This window comes from Lepidochelys kempii, chromosome 15 (assembly GCF_965140265.1).
Source record: "Lepidochelys kempii isolate rLepKem1 chromosome 15, rLepKem1.hap2, whole genome shotgun sequence".
Taxonomy (NCBI): Eukaryota; Metazoa; Chordata; order Testudines; family Cheloniidae; genus Lepidochelys; species Lepidochelys kempii.
Window position 1 is genome coordinate 17074682 of NC_133270.1, and position 20717 is coordinate 17095398.

The window sequence follows — 20717 nt, forward strand, 5'->3', positions numbered from 1 at the left end:
TGAAGGGACAGATGCGGCCCCCGGTCCATAGTTTGCCCACCCTGGGCCATACTCTTCTTACCAAAGGCTTGAGTTTCAGCAGAATATGTTGTTCGTACCACCTGTCAAGGTTCCTCCCCCACTCTGAACTCTAGGGTACAGATGTGGGGACCTGCATGAAAAACCTCCTAAGCTTATCTTTACCAGCTTAGGTCAAAATTTCCCCAAGGTACAAAATATTCCACCCGTTGTCCTTGGACTGGCCGCTACCACCACCAAACTAATACTGGTTACTGGGGAAGAGCTGTTTGGACGCGTCCTTCCCCCCAAAATACTTCCCAAAACCTTGCACCCCACTTCCTGGACAAGGTTTGGTAAAAAGCCTCACCAATTTGCCTAGGTGACTACAGACCCAGACCCTTGGATCTTAAGAACAATGAACAATCCTCCCAACACTTGCACCCCCCTTTCCTGGGAAATGTTGGATAAAAAGCCTCACCAATTTGCATAGGTGACCACAGACCCAAACCCTTGGATCTGAGAACAATGAAAAAACATTCAGTTTTTTACAAGAAGACTTTTAATAAAAATAGAAGTAAATAGAAATAAAGAAATCCCCCCTGTAAAATCAGGATGGTAGATATCTTACAGGGTAATTAGATTCAAAAACATAGAGAACCCCTCTAGGCAAAACCTTAAGTTACAAAAAAGATACACAGACAGAAATAGTTATTCTATTCAGCACAATTCTTTTCTCAGCCATTTAAAGAAATCATAATCTAACACATACCTAGCTAGATTACTTACTAAAAGTTCTAAGACTCCATTCCTGGTCTATCCCCGGTAAAGACCAGCATATAGACAGACACACAGACCCTTTGTTTCTCTCCCTCCTCCCAGCTTTTGAAAGTATCTTGTCTCCTCATTGGTCATTTTGGTCAGGTGCTAGCGAGGTTACCTTTAGCTTCTTAACCCTTTACAGGTGAGAGGAGCTTTCCCCGGCCAGGAGGGATTTCAAAGGGGTTTACCCTTCCCTTTATATTTATGACACCACCACAGTGGGAGCCTTACGTGACTCTAACAAATAACTCATCATTCCATCTTCCCTATAGTGCCATTTACTTAGAATTACAGACTGCTAGTTGCACATGTCTTCGCCTTGTAGGGCGTTCCTAAATCTGTTCTAGATTTTCAGGAAAATTCTTTTCAGAATACCACTTTTTGGTAGTGCTCAATACATTTTTAAAACTAAAAAAAAGTCAATGGACAATTTAAAATTTCATTTTAATGAAGGGAAACCAAGATGGTAACTGCAGGACATGTGCCCCCCTCTCCCTCTGTGTGTCCATTTCAAGATACCACAGATTCCTATAGTTCTGCTTATGGGACTAAAAAATGCCAAAATAAGCACAGTAAATAAGATTTTGAACCAAAAGCAAATACTCTAAACCTACACAGTACCAATAAGCTGCCAAAAGAATATTTCTGTTTTGGTGGGGGGAGGGAGAACCAGGAATAACTTCAGTTTTCTAGGTCTGAGAGAAATGAGCTAATGTTATTGGCAAACCAAATGGTAATTGATATTAAAGCTAAAACACTGAACATAAAACTGACTTAGATAAATGGTTTACAAACATTAGTAATCCATTGTACTGTATTCCAGTGAATTAATTGCTTTCAGAATAAAGGACTCTTGTGGATCACTGAAATTACTTTATAATGAACAAATACATTACAAATAATTGGTTTAAAAAGCAACTTGTCTGAGATCACCCTTAAAATACTTAAGAATTTGCTGCTCCTTGACTGTCTTTTCACACTAAACTTATTGGGCCTTTGTATCCCCCTGTTCTTTGCTTTGGCGTGAAGAAGGCAGTTATTTGCAGTCATTTAGTGTTGGAAGCTTGTGTGGGCATTTTTGGTAGGTGGGTAAGAACATTGTGAAGTAATGCTTAAACAGTTAGGGCTTTCTGTGAAGAAGGGACTATTCATTTTTAGTAAGCAATGACACTTTATTTTTAAGACTCTCCTATCCCACATTATCTATGTACACGGGAAGTTTTTTATACATTGATTTTTCTGCTTAACAAAACCAATTCTACTACCAAGATGATACTTTGTTTTATCTGTAGCAGAAAAAAAATCCTATTGGATAGGTAAAGTCCTACCAAATTCAGGGTCCATTTTGATCAATTTCACGGTCAGAGGATTTTAAAAATTGTAAATTCATTATTTCACCTACATGAATCTGAAATTTCCTGGTGTTGTAATTGTAAGGATACTGACCCAAAAAGAAGTTTAGGGTGGGGGTGTTTGCAAAGTTATTGTAGAGGGGGGGGTCAAGGTACTGCTACCCTTACTTCTGCACAGCTGCTGGTGGCGGTACTGCCTTCAGAGCTGGGCTCCTGGTCAGCAGCCGCCACTCTCCAGCTGCCCAGCTCTGAAGGCAGTACCATCGCCAGCAGCAGCGCAGAAGTAAGGATGGCATGGTAAGGTATTGCCTCCCTTAGTTCTGTGCTGTTGCTGGCAGGGCATTGCCTTCAGAGCTGGGCACCCAGCCAACAGCTGTCACTCTCTGGCTGTCCAGCTCTGAAGGCAGCGCAGAAGTAAGGGTGGCAATAATGCGACCTCCCCTAAAATAAGCTTCTGACCCACCGCCCGCAACTCCCTTTTGGGTCAAGACCCCCAATTTGAGAAACACTAGTGTCCCCCATGAAATCTGTATAGTATAGGGTAAAAGCACACAAAAGACCAGATTTCATAGAGCGGGAGACAAGATTTCAGGTCTGTGACGCATTTTTCATGGTCATGAATTTGGTAGGGGCCCTATGGATCGGGAAGAGCTCGACAGTGCTAAAGTGAAGCTAATCTGCGTACTTGCACTTCTATAGGAAGTTTGGATAATCTTAATAGCCTAATTCTCAATATAGACATGGAGTAACTTTATTGCCAACTCCAGTTTTTATTCTTGAGGCTTGTTTAGTTTGTGTAGTTAGTTGTTGCATTAAGACAATAGGTTGAGCTTTCAATGCTGACTGCCAAAGATTTTAAACAATAGCAAATGTTGGCTTTTTGTCAGAAAAGATATGGGTGCACAGACACAGAAGCACAAACTTTCATTTTGTTTCCAGAGCTTCACCGTTAGCACGGGGATGAAATGGCAGTATGGGATGATCCAGTGGGTATTGGAATGCATTGTACATGAGTGTATTGGTTTAATAATTGAGAGAAGTCATGTTTTAAAGGTTAAAAAAGCCAGAGTACTTGTTCTGGATTCCTCTGAGGCTATCTAACCATATTGACTTTTCATATCCTACCTGCTTTGTGTTCACACCCTGCCTGACATAAAATTATGTAGTCTCTTAATTCGGCTGGTTTGTGTTCCCACAAGGCTTAAAAAAATTATTTTTAAAATGCCCTTACTGCACATGTTTCTTACATGTCCAGCCATATTTTAAATGCACATGAGCTTGCCTGTTAAGTCTCCAAGCACCAATTATAACTACATAAATCCTAAAACAGAAGACAGTGCACATAGCTAGAAAAAAAATCTTATCTTTATATCTTCACTAGGCCTGAGTAAAACCCAGCATGGTTTAATACAATATTTGTTTGACTTTCTAAACTTGTATAATTTAGATTTAGGCGGTATGTCAAGAGCTGTAACACATTTTGCAAAGCACAACACAGCAGTCTGAGAGCTCTGAGTGAGAAAAGCTTATTACCAAATATAAACAGAGAATTTCATCTGACAGTGTTTTTCAATTACATATTGTATTTCTTAACCTCCTACTAGCCTTTGATTATGGAGCCTCCATGGGCCTCCTGCATTTTGTTTGCTGCAGTGGCCAAATCTCAGTAAGGATTAAAATGTTTCTCTGTACTGTTCTAAGGAAGCTCAAACTCTGCCCTCTTGTAACATTTCCTGGCTAGGTTGACCAGATGACAAGAACAAAATATCAGGACACGTGGGGGGGCAGCCACAGGCTCACTCCTGGTTTTTTGCCGCCCCAAAAAGCTGGAGTGCCGCTGAAGCAAAATTTCGGGACAAATGGCGTCCTGACCGTACATCGGTTGGGACGCAGGACAAACAACTAAATATCGGGACAGTCCATATCAGGATGTCTGGTCACCCTATTCCTGGCTGGTATGAAACAAGGCTATGCTCTTTCCCTTTCACTTCCCCTTATCTACGAAAGATTAGCACATACCAGTGAAGTAAGACTCAGACAAATGATCTTGATGCTCAGTTTTCACTGTCGGGATGGGTCTAAGACGGAATGACCATCCCTTCTATGCCCTGAATATTTAAAGGTGAATGGAAGACAAAGAGGCTATTTCCTTCTTCATTCTATATTTAAATAAATTTTATATACAATAATATATTACAGACTACATTATAAGGACGTAATTAAGGTTGCAAAGTCAAGCTCTCTGAAGTTAAGACATGCCGGAATTAAGGTTGCCTGGGTAACCTTAATTTGACTCCCTGTGCATTATGTACAGTCTTTAGTTACATGACCATATACTATTTCTTTTGTCCACAGGACACCTGCCTCATTCAGTGCACAGGGTGGACTTGCACTGGGGTTGAATCAGAGTTGCACCATAATGGAGGCATTGTCTGTAAGACCTCTGCCTCATTTGTTGCAGAAGTTGGAAGGTGTATAGTTAATGAGGCAGGGGACTTCAGACAAATAAATAATAATTTCTTATACCTTCAAGTCAGCGGCACTGCTATGGGAACCCGCGTGGCCCCACAGTATGCTAACATTTTTATGGCTGACTTAGAACAACGCTTCCTCAGCTCTCATTCTCTAACACCCCTACTCTACTTGTGCTACATTGATGACATCATCATCTGGACCCATGGAAAAGAAGCCCTTGAGGAATTCCACCATGATTTCAACAGTTTCCATCCCACCATCAACCTCAGCCTAGACAAATCCACACAAGCAGTCCATTTCCTGGACGCTACTTTACTAATAAGCGATGGTCACATAAACACCACCCTATACCGGAAACCTACTAACCACTATACTTACCTACATGCTTCCAGCTTCCATCCAGGACACACCACACAATCCATTGTCCACAGCCAAGCTATAAGATACAACCATTTGCTCCAACCCCTCAGACAGACAAACACCTACAAGATCTCTATCAAGCATTCTTAAAACTACAATACCCACCTGCTAAAGTGAAAAAACAGATTGACAGAGCCAGAAGAGTATCCAGAAGTCACCTACTACAGGACAGGCCCAACAAAGAAAATAACAGAACGCCACTAGCCGTCACCTTCAGCCCCCAACTAAAACCTCTCCAGCGCATCATCAAAGATTTACAACCTATTCTGAAAAATGATCCCTCACTCTCACAGATCTTGGGAGACAGACCAGTCCTCGCTTACAGACAGCCTCCCAACCTGAAGCAAATACTCTCCAGCAACCACACAACAAAAACACTAACCCAGGAACTTATCCTTGCAACAAAGCCCGATGCCAACTCTGTCCACATATTTATTCAAGTGACACCATCATAGGACCTAATCACATTAGCCATGCCATCATGGGCTCATTCACCTGCACATCTACCAATGTGATATATGCCATCATGTATGTCATCATGGAGTACTGTGTCCAGTTTTGGGCCCCACACTTCAAGAAGGATGTGGATAAATTGGAGAGAGTCCAGCGAAGGGCAACGAAAATGATTAGGAATCTGGAACACATGACTTATGAGGAGAGGCTGAGGGAGCTGGGATTGTTTAGCCTGCAGAAGAGAAGAATGAGGGGGGATTTGATAGCTGCTTTCAACTACCTGAAAGGGGGTTCCAAAGAGGATGGCTCTAGACTGTTCTCAATGGTAGCAGATGACAGAACGAGGAGTAATGGTCTCAAGTTGCAGTGGGGGAGGTTTAGATTGGATATTAGGAAAAACTTTTTCACTAAGAGGGTGGTGAAACACTGGAATGCGTTACCTAGGGAGGTGGTAGAATCTCCTTCCTTAGAGGTTTTTAAGGTCAGGCTTGACAAAGCCCTGGCTGGGATGATTTAACTGGGAATTGGTCCTGCTTCGAGCAGGGGGTTGGACTAGATGACCTTCTGGGGTCCCTTCCAACCCTGATATTCTATGATTCTATGTGCCAGCAATGCCCCTCTGCGATGTACATTGGTCAAACCGGACAGTCTCTACGCAAAAGAATAAATGGACACAAATCTGACATCAGGAATCATAACATTCAAAAACCGGTAGGAGAACACTTCAACCTCTCTGACCACTCAGTAAAAGATGTAAGGGTGGCAATTTTGCAACAGAAAAGCTTCAAAAACAGACTCCAACAAGAAACTGCTGAGCTTGAATTAATATGCAAACTAGATACCATTAACTTGGGTTTGAATAGAGACTGAGAGTGGCTGGGTCATTACACACTTTGAATCTATTTCCACATGTTAGTTGACAAGAAGGTGTGAGGATACTTATCTAAATGGGCCATCTTGATTATCACTACAAAAGTTTTTTTTTCCTGCTGATAATAGCACATCTTAACTAATTAGCCTCTCTCACAGTTTGTATGGCAACTTCCAACTTACCTGTATGTGTATATATATTTCTTCTTACTATGTGTTCCATTCTATGCATCCGATGAAATGGGCTGTAGCCCACGAAAGCTTATGCTCTAATACATTTGTTAGTCTCTAAGGTGCCACAAGTACTCCTGTTCTTTTTGCGGATACAGACTAACACAGCTGCTACTCTGAAGCCCCATATATGCCGCTTCTACCGTGAGCTGCATGCAATTATGGGGGGTGACGACACCACTACCCCACTACTGTCTGTGGACACCTGCAAGGGGGGAGTAGCACGGAGCGAGGAGGATGAGTTTTTGGAGGACAAAGAGGTGGAAGTGGAGGAGGAGGACAGTGCACAGGCGGCAAGTGGGGAATCTGTTTTCCCCCCTAGCCAGGAACTGTTCTTAACGCTGGAGTCAGTAGCCTTCCCCTACTCCCAAAGCATGCTCCTGGACCATGACCTTGGAGAAGGCACTTCTGGTGAGTGAGAGCTTGATCGGACCCATGGGGTGGGGGGAAACCCAGCCGGCTGGGCTGTTCGCGTTTAGTTTAAAGGGCTCATTGCTGCTGAGAGCCTCATCGGAGCCCTGCGGTGGGTGGGTGTGTATGGGCAGGGGAGAGTGTTGTGTGAAGTGATCATCCCAGACAGCCCGCAGACTGCCTGCAAGCTGAATTCTGTTGCCTGGCCGCATGTGATGGCTTACTCACACCAAAGTGGCAGGCACTTAAGTATAAGAGGCAAAATGAGACCTTGTACAGAAAGAACATGTGCTGTGTACTATGAATTGCCTGTTTCACTGAGAAAGTGTCCCCTTTGTTCTCTAAAATGTATCTTTTAAAATACTGCCCTCCCTTTTTCTCCTCCTGCAGCAGGCGCAAACGTTTCAATGCGGCCCCTATCTACTCCGTCCCAGAGGCTGGTCCAGATTAGAAGGCGGAAAAAACGAACTCGGGACGACATGTTTGCCAAGCTCATGCAGTCCTCCCTCACTGATAGGGCCCAGTTGAATGCGTGGAGGTAAACAATTGTGGAGTCATGTAAAGCGTTACATGAATACAAAGAGAGGAGGGACGTGTGCGATGAGAGCAGGCATAATGCTATGGTCAAGCTCGTGGGGGAGCAAACTGACATGCTCCGCTGTATGGTGACTCTAATGGGAGAAAGGCAGCAAGACCACAGACTGCCGCTGCAGTCCCTGAATAACTGCCGTCCCTCCTCCCCAAGTTCCATAGCCTCCTCACCCAGATGCCCAAGAACACTGGGTGGGGGAAGGCTACAGGGACCCACACAGTCAACCCCAGAAGATTGTACAAGCAACAGAAAGCTGGCATATCCTAAGTTTTGATTTGGTTTCTGGACTTGTCCTTCCCTCCTCCTCCTCCACCCCCCTAACCCAATACTCCCCCTCCCCCGTCTAGCTTCTGATTTCTCTCAATGTTTTGATAATAAAGAATGATTTTTGAACAATTGTGACTTTATTTCCTTTTCATATATATATAGGGGGCGGGTAACTTTAAGAGAAACGAACAGAACTCTCACACCATACCCTGGCCAGTCATGAAACTGGCTTTCAAAGCTTCTCTGATGTGCAGCGCTCCCTACTGCACTCTTCTAATCGCCCTGTTGTCTGGCTGTGCAAAACTGGCCGCAAGGCGAGTTGCCTCAACCTCCCACCCCGCCATAAACGTCTCCCCCTTACTCTCACAGGTATTGTGGAGTACACAATAAGCAGCAATCACAATTGGAATATTGGTTGTGCTGAGATCTAACCGCCAGTGCACTTTCAAACGTCCAAACGCACATTCTACCACCATTCTGCACTTGCTCAGTCTATAGGTGAAATGCTCCTTGCTGCTGTCCAGGGTACCTGTGTACGGCTTTATGAACCATGGCATTAAGGGGTTGGCTGGGTCCCCGAGGATAACTATAGGCATTTTAACATCCCCAACAGTAATTTTCTAGTCTGGGAAGTAAATTCCTTCCTGCAGCTGTTCAAACAGACCAGAGTTCCTGAAGATGCGAGCGTCATGCACCTTTCCCGGCCATCCCACGTTGATGTCGGTGAAACGTCCCTTATGATCCACCAGTGCTTGCAGCACCATTGAAAAGTACCCCTTACGGTTTATGTACTGGCTGCCCTGGTGTTCCAGGGCCAAGGTAGGGATATTCGTTCCGTCAATCACCCCGCCACAGTTAGAGAACCCCAGTGCATTAAAGCCATCCACAATGGTCTGCACATTTCCCAAAGTAGACTTCCCTTGATAGCAGCTAGTCAATAATTGTGTTGGCTACTTGCAGCACAGCAGCCCCCGCAGTAGATTTCCCCACTCCAAACTGATTTCCGACCCGACAGGTGCTGTCGGGCGTTGCGAGCTTCCACAGGGCTACAGCCACTCGCTTCTCAACTGTGAGGGCTGCTCTCATTTTGGTGTCTTTGCGCTTCAGGGCAGGGGTCAGAAAGTCACAAAGTTCCATGAAAGTGGCCCTACACATACGAAAGTTTCTCGGCCACTGGGAATCATCCCATATCCCCAACTGTATGCGGTCCCACCAGTCTGTGCTTGTTTCCTGGGCCCAGAAACGGCGTTCCACAGCATGAACCTGGCCCAACATGCTGTCTGTGTCCATGTCCTCATCGGTATAGTAATCGCGCTGTCGTCGCTTCCTTGCCCGGTTTTGCAGGTACTGCACATACTGCTGGATAATGCGCGAGGTATTTACAATGGTCAAAACTGCAGTGGATACCTGATCGGGCTCCATGGCTATGGCGCCTGCACGGGTAATCCTGGAAAAAGGGCGCGAAACGTAGGCGAGCAGAGTAGCAGCAGAAGCTGTGCTGTTTGGTTCACGGTAGCCGAACAAAAGCTGAAAATGTTTTGTCTTCTGTGGCTTTCATGGAGGTGGGAGCCCAGGACAGACAACATGGAGAAGCTTGGAAGCATGGCAATAGCAGGAGAGCAGAGTTGGTGGCGGAAGCTGTGGTGCTCGGTTCACGATGGCCGAGCAGAGTTGGCAGCGGACGCATTCGATGAGGAAGAGAAAGAGTAGATAGTAGAGATTACATAGGGAGATGAGAGGTGGATTCATCATAGGAGGAGAGCAGCGGTGCACCATCTGCTGAAAGCAGTATGGCATCTGCACGCCAAAAAGGCACAAAACGATTGTCTGCCGTAGCTTTCTGACGACACACACCCAGAAACACCCGCGAGAACGTTTTTGCCCCATCATTCACTGGGAGCTTAACCCAGAATTCCAATGGGCAGCGGGGACTGCAGAAACTGGGATAGCTACCCACAGTGCACCGCTCCGACATTCGATACTAGCCTTGGTACTGTGGACACAATCCGCCGAATTCACGCTCTTTAGTGGGGACACAGAAAACCGAATGTATTAAATAGCTTCCGAAAATTCAAATAGAATAATTTCGAAATAATTTTGTACTTTAGACGTACCCTTGGGGTCAAAAAAACTCTAAACAACTGAGTGAGAAGTGAAAGGCCTGCAACATATTTTCATAGAAGCAAACTTTCTCCCTTTTTCTTTAATCTTTCAGTAATACAAGAAGCTATTTGTAACTAAGTACAAAATCTTTAAATGGAAATGTGATTTTCCTCAGAAGTTCAGCAACTTTGGTTCTGTTTTTGGGGATCATGCTAATTAAATTTTATCTGAGAAATTCTGCGTAGAGTGTTAAATTCATTATTGGAGGATCTGTAGTTTACATCGTCTTTGAAGAAAGATACCTTCGTGATCAGCTCCTCCAGCTACAAAAATGTACTGTTTTTTGCGGGGGGAACAAAAAATTACAAGTCTTGCATACTTGATCCGTGCACTATCTGAAATTCATAGTCTTCCTCTTGTCCTACAGGCTTATCCTAGCAGCTAATAGGGATGAATTTTACAACAGACCATCAAAATCAGCAGACTTTTGGGATAGCAGCAGTGAAATCCTTAGTGGTATGTAACTTTTTTTAATGGAATCTTGTCTTGAATCTCTCTCCCCATGCACTTTTGTTCGCAAATCTACAAAAACATTGTTAGAAATACAAGAACATTCACAGGTTATAAGAACCTGTCTTCACATGTGATGGTTGAAAACCAGTTTATGGGCTTGAAAAAGGAATGGGCCTTAGTTGTATTGCTGTCTTGTATGTTTTCTTTAATCTGTACTGTAACTTCTTAAGAACTTCAGTGGTTTGTAAACCTGAACTCTGGAATGAAGTGATTCAGAGCTGCAGTAAACCTATGCAATGGATACTTTGACAACAATTTGTAAATCAGCTGTGACAACTCATGGTCACATTTTATATGAAGTCCACTGAGTTTTGTTGCATTTAGTTGACTACAAAAAAACTTCCTTGAATGTCCGTCACTCTTCTTCATCATATGTTCTCCAAAAGCCACAGTTCAAGCAGTATAGTGAAAATGCATTATACCATCTAACATAATTAGTTATTTAGTACCCTGAATAAATCTCTGGAAAATGAAATTACTGAATAGTAGTCAGTGACTTAAAAATTGTTAAAAGGAAATGAAATTTTAAAAATGTATGGCTAATTTCTTATCAGTTTGAAATTTTTTGATGAATGACCAAAGTTGTTTTGGTTTATGAGCTTTCTGCCTGGCTGTTGTTGTTAGGCTGTAGAGTAACCCGTTTTTTTATAGAGAATCTATCTTTAAAATACAGTTGCAATTGGATGACATCTCCATAGTCTCCGAAATAAAAATGTGAGGCTCAAGTAGACAGCGTTGTTTAAATAGAACATTCTGACTCCGCACAGAATTTTCATTGATGTTACGTGGTGGTGTCGTTGGCAGAGAGGTCTGTGAGGATAAATTACTCCCACTGCACTGCAGCTTCCTCGCTTTCTGAAATTCTGGCTGACATTCCAGAATTCCTGCCAGACACTCTGGATGCTGCCTCCTTTGTTACACAGCCGCCAAAGGGGAGGAACAAATACTTAAATGTTGAAATCATAACATTAACTGAATACTAGCCTGCAGCAAAGTGTAATAGATAATAAAAATCCATTTTTGATGTTTTACTCTTATTGTATATTCTTCCCCCTCCTCCCTGGCTGGTGTTTGTGGCAATTCACTGCAAGGGGCTTTAGCTGTGCAGATCTGATTAGTACACTGTTTGAATTAATAATTCACTTCTTTCAAATGAAAGTAGCAAGGCAAAAAAGTAAATATATCCAATTTATTCTTGCCTGTTGTCACTTATTATTGATGATCATTCTTGACACTTAAAACATTGCTGCTTGTTCTGTACTGCTGTACCATAACTTACAGGCATTGTCCATCATAGCTATGATGGCTGATATTCATTCTTTACTCTTCTTACAATTGGAGTGGAGTGTAGGGTTGTCAGCTTTCTAATCACACACAACCAAACACCCCTGCCCTGCCCCTTCTCTGAGGCCCCATCCCCCACTCGCTCCATCTCCCCCACCCTCACTCACTCTCACTGGGCTGGGACAGGGGGTTGGAATGCGGGAGGGGGTATGGGCTCTGGGTGGGGGGTGCAGACTCTGGGGTGGGGCTGGGGATGAGGGGCTTGGGGAACAGGAGGGGGTTCCAGGTTGGGCCAGGGGGTTAGGGTGCAGGATCCCGCTGGCATTTACCGCGGCTCCAAGGAAGTGGCCGCCAGGTCCTTGCAGCCTCTAGGCACATGGGTGGCTAGGTGCCTTTGCGCCCACAGGCTCCTCTCCCAACAGCTCCCATTGGTCGCAGTTCCTGGCCAATGGGAGCTGCGGAGTTGGTACTCGGGCCGGGAACAATGCACGGAGCCTCCCAGTCCCTGGCCACCCCAGTGCCTAAGGGCTGCCAGCCACTTCTGGGAGCAGCACGGAGCCAGGGCAGGTAGGGAGCCTGCCTTAGCCCCGGGCCCCCGCTGTGCCACTGACCAGACTTTTAATGGCCCAGTCACCAGTGTTGACCAGAGCCGCCAGGTCCCTTTTAGACTGGGCGTTCCGGTCAAAAAACGGATGCCTGGCAACTGTAGTGTAGAGTGGCAGTAATGCCTTGTGTGCAGATTCGACATTAAGAAAATTATTACATGCCAAGGGCATAGCCACGGGTGGGCCACAGCCCACCCAGTTAGCACCCAGGCCCATCCAAATCTGAGCTGGGGTGTAGCAGTCCAGTGTGTCACTCCAGCACCTGAAATTTAGGGCAGAGCTTTGCTACAGTGCTTCAGAAAGCTATGCTCTAGCAGCTCTGCCTTGTCATTTTCTGAGTCACCCCGTGAGCATGCCCATCTTGGCAGAAAAATTACTTTCTGATAGGGAAGCAAAGGGAAGCCACAAGAGTGGTCTTGTGACCCTCCCCAGCAGTATGTTTCAGGTGCCCAGGGCATCCAGCAGAGAGGTAAATCACTGTGGGGTCGCGGGTGGCTTGGGGAAGACCCGGCTGGTGGCTCCTACCCTGCACCAGGCTCAGCCACTTGTCCCAGGTGGGCTGGGGAGGACAGGACTTCCCTTTCCCTGCTTGGCATCCGGGGCTGAGTCAGATCCACCCCCAGATTTCTCCCCCAGCTGTAGGAAGCTCTGCAAACTTTATCCCCCTCCTCCCTGGCTTTCTGCACCCATCACTCCTCAGCTGCAGGGGGAGGGATCTCTGCAAAGGGAGCTGCTCCCCCATCCACCCAACCCCCGAGCATACAGATCCCCCTCAAACCCAGACCCTTGCACCTGGACCACCTCAACAGATCCCCACCCCACTGAGCCCCAACTAGCTTCACCTGGATCCTCACCCGACTGAGCCCCACTTCTCCAGCATCTGGACCCCCACATTGAGTCCTCCATACCCAGCTTTCCTCCCCCCCGCTGAGCCCTAACCACCTTCACCTGGACTCTCCCTGCAGGCATTACCGTTGCACCCAGAACCCCGCAAAAGCCCCTGTGCTTCCAACAAGCTAATCCTTCCCTGAGATTTGCATTTGAATTAACAAATATTCTAGCTCTACATAATCCAATTATATTCCTTTTAACACAGTCTAAATTTTTTAAATCTTGGTTTGGGTTAATTTACTGACTTTTTTTCTATGATCACTGAGATTTTATTAAATGGTGAATATTGCACAATTGTAAAATACTGATTTTAGTTTTAAAATTTCATTTTTACTTTCCAAAAAAACAAAAACCCTTGGGACTCTAGGCATCTATCCAGCCCTAGCTAAACTCAGTTTTTAGTAAGGAACTGTGATTTAAGGCTTTTGAAATGAGATAAAGCAGCAAAGTAGTGAATCTCTTATTTCTGCTTCTGCCACTATTTGCTCTAGGTTTGGATATGGAGGAAGGAAAAGAAGGCGGGACATGGCTTGGAATCAGTAAGAAAGGCAAGATGGCTGCCTTGACAAACTACTTGCAGCCAAAGATTGATAAAAATGCAAAGGGAAGAGGTATGGAGTCAGAATGAGGAAATGAAAATGTATGAGTGAATAAAGCATGAAGACTATATAACGGAATGTTTGTTACAACCTTAACTAAGTGCTGTTTTAACCCCCTTTCTCATCCGATGAGGTGATACTAGTAGCTATTAACAAGGCTTGTAGAACCCTTTTTTTTGTACACCCTGTCCCCCTCCTCTGAAGAGTTTTTTGAACATGTAACAAGCTCTTACTTGAAACTTCTTGTGGTTGAGCTCTGTGTTTTAGATTGATGTATTCCTTGGACACTTTTGTGAGCAGAACATAATATGAAATGGGAAAATGTCCATTTTTCTTTTTTAGGAGACTTTTTCTCATTATATTTTTATAGTAAAAAAAAAAAAGTAGGTCTGCTTGTAAACTCAGGGTCATGAGGTCCTGCAGTGGAAAAATATGACATTAAATAGATCAAATAAACCAGCCTCATTAGATGTATACCAAGCCAGGGCTACAAGGAACATGTAGGGGAAATGAAATAAAAGACTGAGGAGAGTGGTAATGGGAAAGAACATCTAATACATAAGGCTCCGCAAACATAAATCCAATGCAGTTGAGCTAGAATTGGGAGTTCTTCCTCAGAGTAAAAATAAGTGTCATCATTGCTATATTGGTTTAATGTGAGCACTATAGAAAATCCTAATTTCCATATTTTGCCCCTCACCAATAACAGGAATCCTAAGCCTTATGTTTTCTGCTTGTTTGACTGAATTTGCCAGATTAGCTATCCTCACTTTTCATATGCAAGTGATTCTAACTAACTCTAAATCCTTCCTCCTCTTCTTAGGTGCACTTGTAAGAAACTTCTTGACTACAGATCTGGACAGCTTCTCTTACTTGAAGAAAGTTTCATTAGAAGGACACCTTTACAATGGATTTAATTTAATAGCAGCCGACTTGAGGTAAGTCTATAAAACTTTACAGATCAAAAGGTGAAGAGGGAGAAACAAGAAAGCAATGAAGTGCATAGAATTATTAGCACAAATTATCACAGTATTGTGACTTGTCACAGGCAAAAGCTATAGCTCTTGTGCTTTTACTAACAGGCATGGGTATTCAAAGTTCTGAATATTACTCCATTTCATATACTTTCTACAGTTCTCTTTTTGTTTTTGTTTCTTCCAGAAACCAGAGGGCTGTCTTATTATCTAGTAGTTTCTTGTAGTGTGTCTCTCAGCATTTCTTTCTTGAAGATAGGAAATCTTTCCATTGAAATATCTCTGAAGTTCTTCCACCCTTATTTTGTGATACATTTTTTGACTGCCAGACTTCTGGACAACTACAAAAATTCTGATTCAGGATTTGGCTTGCCAATTTAATGTGAACAAATACTGTCCGTCTCCTGACTTAACAAAGCTAATAAAGACCCAGGAATAAAAACCCAGTCAAATACAAAACGTTGTCCTGACAGTACAGACACCATTACTGTAAAAAATACACTGACAGCTACTGGAGCGTAACATCAAGATTTGATTAGTGAACTACAGTAATTTAGCTGAGAGATCAGGAGTAAGATTTTTAGCACTGAAACCAAATAAGAACCCAGAAGGAAATCAGTGTGACGGGGCAATGGAGTGATGGGGAATAGTGTTCAGAACCTGGAAACTTGATCAATGCAGCAAAGTGTATTTGATGGAGTCTGGCAGTATCAATTAAATGAGATGAGTAGGGAAAAACACAAACTGCAAAAGCCAATGATTAGACGCTAAGATCTTGTCTACATTGCCCTGCAGTTCAGACTACCAGGGTGTGACTAGAAGTGCACACCAGAATGGTGTGCTACAACTCCCCCATGTGGATGCTGCAGGTGTGAACTAAATGGTTGCTAATTTTCATTAATGTAGTCCTGTTTGAAAAGGACTCTATTAATGCAAACTAGGAACCTTTTATTTCACATCTGCAGCATCCACACAGGGGAGTTACAGCACACCACTTTGGTGCACAATGCTAGTGTCACCCCCGTAGTCTGAACTGCAGAGCAGTATACACAAGCCCTGAGTATCTGAAGATGTGACTGATTAAATGGCTAACGCTTCTACAACCTTTCAAGGAAGTGCATTTGGGAATTAAGGGCTAGATGATGGGATAAGATTTTAGAACTGCTGGAGATATTGAATGAAGTTCAAGAGTGAGATGAAAGGATGAAGATAAATGGGGGTGGGAGATGTAACGGGAATTACTTTACAACTGAAAGAAGAAGTTGAAAGCTGTTCACATTGGTCACCAGGTCAGGTGAACAGGGAGAATTTGAATAAGAGGGGAATGAGGATTGTAATGAGGACTTGAATATCGTTTGAATAGTAAGCTACCTGAAGACATGCATCGCAGGAATCAAACAAGAACTGTCAGCGATCAGAGGAGAATCCGAACTGAGACACAGTTCATATGTCATCTCAGATTGTTGTTTAGCACTTACAAGAATATGAATTATTTCATACCTATTACCAGTGTATATTGCTGAGAGAAAGTGGAATTAATACCCAGGCAGAGAACAAGTGTGACTGAGATTTCAGCAGTTCTTAATAGAATTAGTAGTATCCCTGTATGATGACAAAATGGGAAAACAATAGAATTAATACTTTATTGGGAGACTGTTAAAATTCTCTGTGTGTTGGCATTTGGTTGTGTTTTTGCTTTTTGGTTTTTTAATGCAATTAAACGGCCTTTCTCCTTATAGATATCTAGTAAGAAAAGTTGGATCAATTCTGCCCTTTGAGGATAATAAATAATAGTAAAATGGAAACATTTTGTACTGGTGATTAGTACTTTTCTTTAGGAGTGTAATAGAGTATGTGTGTTCGTATTGGACCACATTGAAAGTAGAAGATAAAAAGAAGTACCAAATAACTTCCCATCCACTGAATAAGGCAGGGGTCATATGTGAGAATGTAATGTGTACCCACAAGGGGGCTGGATTAAGATTGAACAAGAATTTTCTAAGGTCAGTGCTTGTCTTTGCAACCTTAATGTTCTATTACCATAGTGGTTTTGGATGTAATTTCCTATCTGTGTGTGTTTAAACAAAAATTTGAAAACAAACATTACATCTAGTTGGAACCACATTGATCCCCAGCTTGGGTTATCAGGGTTTGGACCTTCAGATCCACAGCACAGACTTCTGCTAACAGACTTGAGCTAACAGAGTGGCATTGGTAGTCTGTTTATCCTCTGTGTGGACTTGTCACTTGGGGGGTGGGAGAAAGGATGTTATATCTTTGCCAGTGAGTTTCACAGCTATTTGAGGATGCAGAATAATGTAGAGACAAAACTCCTGGGTTTAATTCTGGGTTCTCTAGGGTAGTGTTCTCTAGTGGTTATAGATCCTTATGGACCTGCATCCCTGCCCTATCTGCCCCATCCTGGCTTCTTGCCCCTTATTTCTCAAATTTCCTCTGCATTAGAGTGTGACTGCTTCCTCTTCCTCCACAGTGCCTAGATGCCAGCTGTGGGAACACTGAGAGCACAGGAGAGACTCGCTTCTCAATTCCCCAGCACTGCAGTAGTGAATAGCAGGAGGAGTAATTGCAGGAGAAGCCTGGTCAGCCCCAGGATGCAGCATGCTCATTTACTCCAGGGGATGATACATGCACAGTTCAATTGAGCTGTGAAGAGGTGGAACATGTCCAGTGCAGATAGAATCTTTAGAGAATTTATTTGCCAGAAGCTGCTTAACCTCTACTGAATATGTGCAAACTGAGATTTTTTTTCAGAGCCTTATGACTTGGCCAAATTTGGATGGATTCTTATGAACTGCAGCAAGCACATTCCTGACATGAGGATGACCCCTTACCCAATTTCAAGTCCCTGTTCCAAATCATTGAATCTTTAGAACTTAATGGAAATGATTGTGAGAATTATTTTTAATCTGACAAAACATATTTTTCCTGATCCATTTCTCAGAAAGAGATGAACCATTATCACTGAAATTTCTCAAACTAACCTGAGGCAGGTACCTGGCATGGAACGTTTCAGCCTAAATGGTCAGTTTGGCCAAGTTTTAAGCAACTGAAAACAGGGTCTTATAAGCATTGATCAAGCTTAACCATAGGTGGTGCTATATGTTCCGTACAGACAACCTTAACTGATACATAATGTGTACGTATACTTTATATGCTTATCACAAGAGAGAGGCTATAAAAATTTAAGGCATCTAATAGTACATATCCTCTACTCGGTTCAAGTGTGGTCCTTGTTTCTAGACTCACTATACATCACAGACAATGCACCACAACTGTAATCCTTTCCCAGTAGGGATGGCCGGCCCTCCAGCGCTGTATTCTCCAAACTTCCCACCACCTGCAGACCAGAATCCTCCTCCCGCAACTATCCTTTCTGCACAAGTTCGGAAAATCACTCTCATTTGGAGAAGAGGGTGCTGGAATTAAGTTCATTATACCTTTCTAGAATCCTGTCAACAAATGTGACACTGTTACAATTATTGTTCCCTCTGCTGAAGTGACCTCAATTGGTCATAATCCAGTCACCATCACTCACTTTTCCCCAAAAAAATTTTTAGATAAAGGACTAGGGATAAAACACTTGAAAGGTCTTTAGGTACACAAAACCATAGCTTCTTGCCAGTTTTGGCTGTTTGTTTTCATTTTGGAAACTGCTGTGATAAGGTGGGGAGGGAAAATGGAACTCTTTTTAGCTGATTGAAGTTTAAAAGGAGAAACATGTTTTATCAAGGCAGACGCGCTCCAGCTGTGAAGATACCAATAGTCTTTCAGTGCTTGCTGCTCCTGCTTAGGGATAAATAACCTGGCTCTAAGAACTGCAACAGCAGAAAGATAAAGTGAGCACTTCAGAGATATGCGTGAACACCAAACCAGTCCCCCACATCACTGCTCCAGGGAATAGGTGAAGGACCAAATAGCCCCCAAGCTCACCTGGAGTGAGAGGAGACGGTGTTTTGAAAGTCTGCTGGTATGTTCAGCTGAACTCTAACAAGCATCGTCAAGCAGTAATTTGAATGATCTAATTAATAAAAACAAAAACTGGGAGACTCAGTATCTTTATCAGGGAGTCAGTTTTTGACAAGTTTTATGCCCCCCCACTCCATGTTGATTGGTATAAAGAAGGACTTTGTAAACCTGCAAATCAGGGAAATTGTAAATCCACAGCAAAAGTAGATTGCTGTTTACTAAAGCTGAAACTAGTGAAGTGATTTGTTGTGGCTGAGATAATGCATATATTGTTCTCTGAACACACACTAACCAGCCCGATACAGAAACCAAGTTGGATACTTATAGCGTGTGCTCCTTCCACCATTGGTGCGCTCTGCTCTGCAAAGTTCATTATTCCACACTGGGACTTCCTCACCCTTTAGTTTGAATTGCTTCGTTTAGCTCTACTGTATTTAGAGTTGCTGACCTCTTTCTTCCTCCACCCTCCCTCATCCCCAGCTCGCTGCCATCTGGCTAGCTTTCAACTAGAGTAGCTGGCTTTATTAAATCTGTTGCTAGTTTACCCCAAGAATACTGATAGGTTATGAAAGACTCTCCAATTACAGACTGTCGTGACAGCCTTCTGAATTGTACTTCCAGACAGAGCTGAGTGAATAATAGACTTTTCATATTTCAAGAGGCCATTGAAGGTGACGTGACGTGACCAGTTAACAACTTTCCAGTCATAGAGGGGAAAGTGGGGAAGAAAGATGGTGGTGGGGTTAGTGGATTATATATTGTTGTAATAAACCATTAATCCAGTATCTGTATTCAGTCCTTGATTTTTAGTGTCTAGCAAAGTTATGAATTTAACCTCCCAGGCTTGTTTTTTGAAGATGTTGTGCAGGTTTCTTTTAAGGATGAGGACTGAGAGGTCAGATATAGAGTGATCACTTTGATTTTTATTTTTTTTTCTTGGTGTGAGTTCATATGAGAGCATAGTGATCAAAGTTCCCTCTAAGTTGCACGGCTGCACAGCAGGTTATCACGGGCCGTGCAGGCGGGGAGAGGTGCCCCTTGCCCAGCCCAACCTTGTTGAAGCGGGGAGAGGCGTCTCTCCCCCGGCCCAGCTGGAACTGCCAGGGGCGGTGGTGGTGGTCAGGTTACATGCAGTGGAGAGGAATTAAAACCCTGAGCCAAGCCGCGGCGCCCCCCGTTCATTGTGCTGCAGCAAAGTCATCTGGTGAATTTAACAAGTGACGGTGAGTTAGTGGCAGGTGCCTGAGCGCCACTCCGCTGCATCCCACAGGATGGAGTGCCATGCTGCCCTGGGCCCCCCATCCTACTGGGCCCACCCCCGAGCTTGTCCAGCCTTGGAAGCCAGCCGGTGGGCTCGGGGAGGCAAAGGCTGATCCCCCTGTGGGACATGTGTCCATGCACGGAGCTCAGCCGGGGACGCAATTCCAGTGGCTGATGCAGCCGAGGGTGGTTTTACCCCTCCCATGGGGACTGGGGAGCTCAAACCCACCCGCAAGTATCTCCCCCATGGGCTCAGGGAGCGGAAGGCAGAGCCCCCCCTGTGCAAAGTTGCCCATTTGGCCAGCAGCCCATGAAGCTGGAGGTGCCTGCAGTGGTGCCAGGGGGCGGCCCCTTCCCCATAACTTTGCTGGGCTGGAGGGGCTGTGGTAGGGGAGCCTCATGTGACCGCAGGCTGCGGCAGCGGTACTATTTCCCCACCCGGCACAGACAGGCACCCCTCCCCCAGCCCAGCCCCACCCCACTGGAGCTCCCATAGCCTGGGAAAGGTGCGTCCCCTCCCCCGTTCCAAGCTGCTGCAGCCAGAGAGGGCT

General features: G+C 44.2%; 2 protein-coding genes across 4 annotated transcripts in view; one reads left to right on the forward strand and one right to left on the reverse strand.

Annotated features, from left to right (window-relative positions):
• ARVCF (ARVCF delta catenin family member) overlaps positions 1–20717 on the reverse strand; it is a 543783-nt gene that overhangs the window by 486493 nt on the left and 36573 nt on the right. The window lies entirely within an intron of this gene.
• TANGO2 (transport and golgi organization 2 homolog) overlaps positions 1–20717 on the forward strand; it is an 87982-nt gene that overhangs the window by 33811 nt on the left and 33454 nt on the right. For 2 of the 3 annotated variants that reach the window (XM_073313206.1, XM_073313207.1), the window contains exons 3-6: positions 10421–10509; positions 13838–13957; positions 14769–14883; positions 16758–16922. In XM_073313206.1, the coding sequence (XP_073169307.1) occupies positions 10421–10509; positions 13838–13957; positions 14769–14883; positions 16758–16922 (489 nt within the window). The remainder of the gene's footprint in view (positions 1–10420; positions 10510–13837; positions 13958–14768; positions 14884–16757; positions 16923–20717) is intronic. The other variant, XM_073313205.1, reaches the window with a different exon arrangement.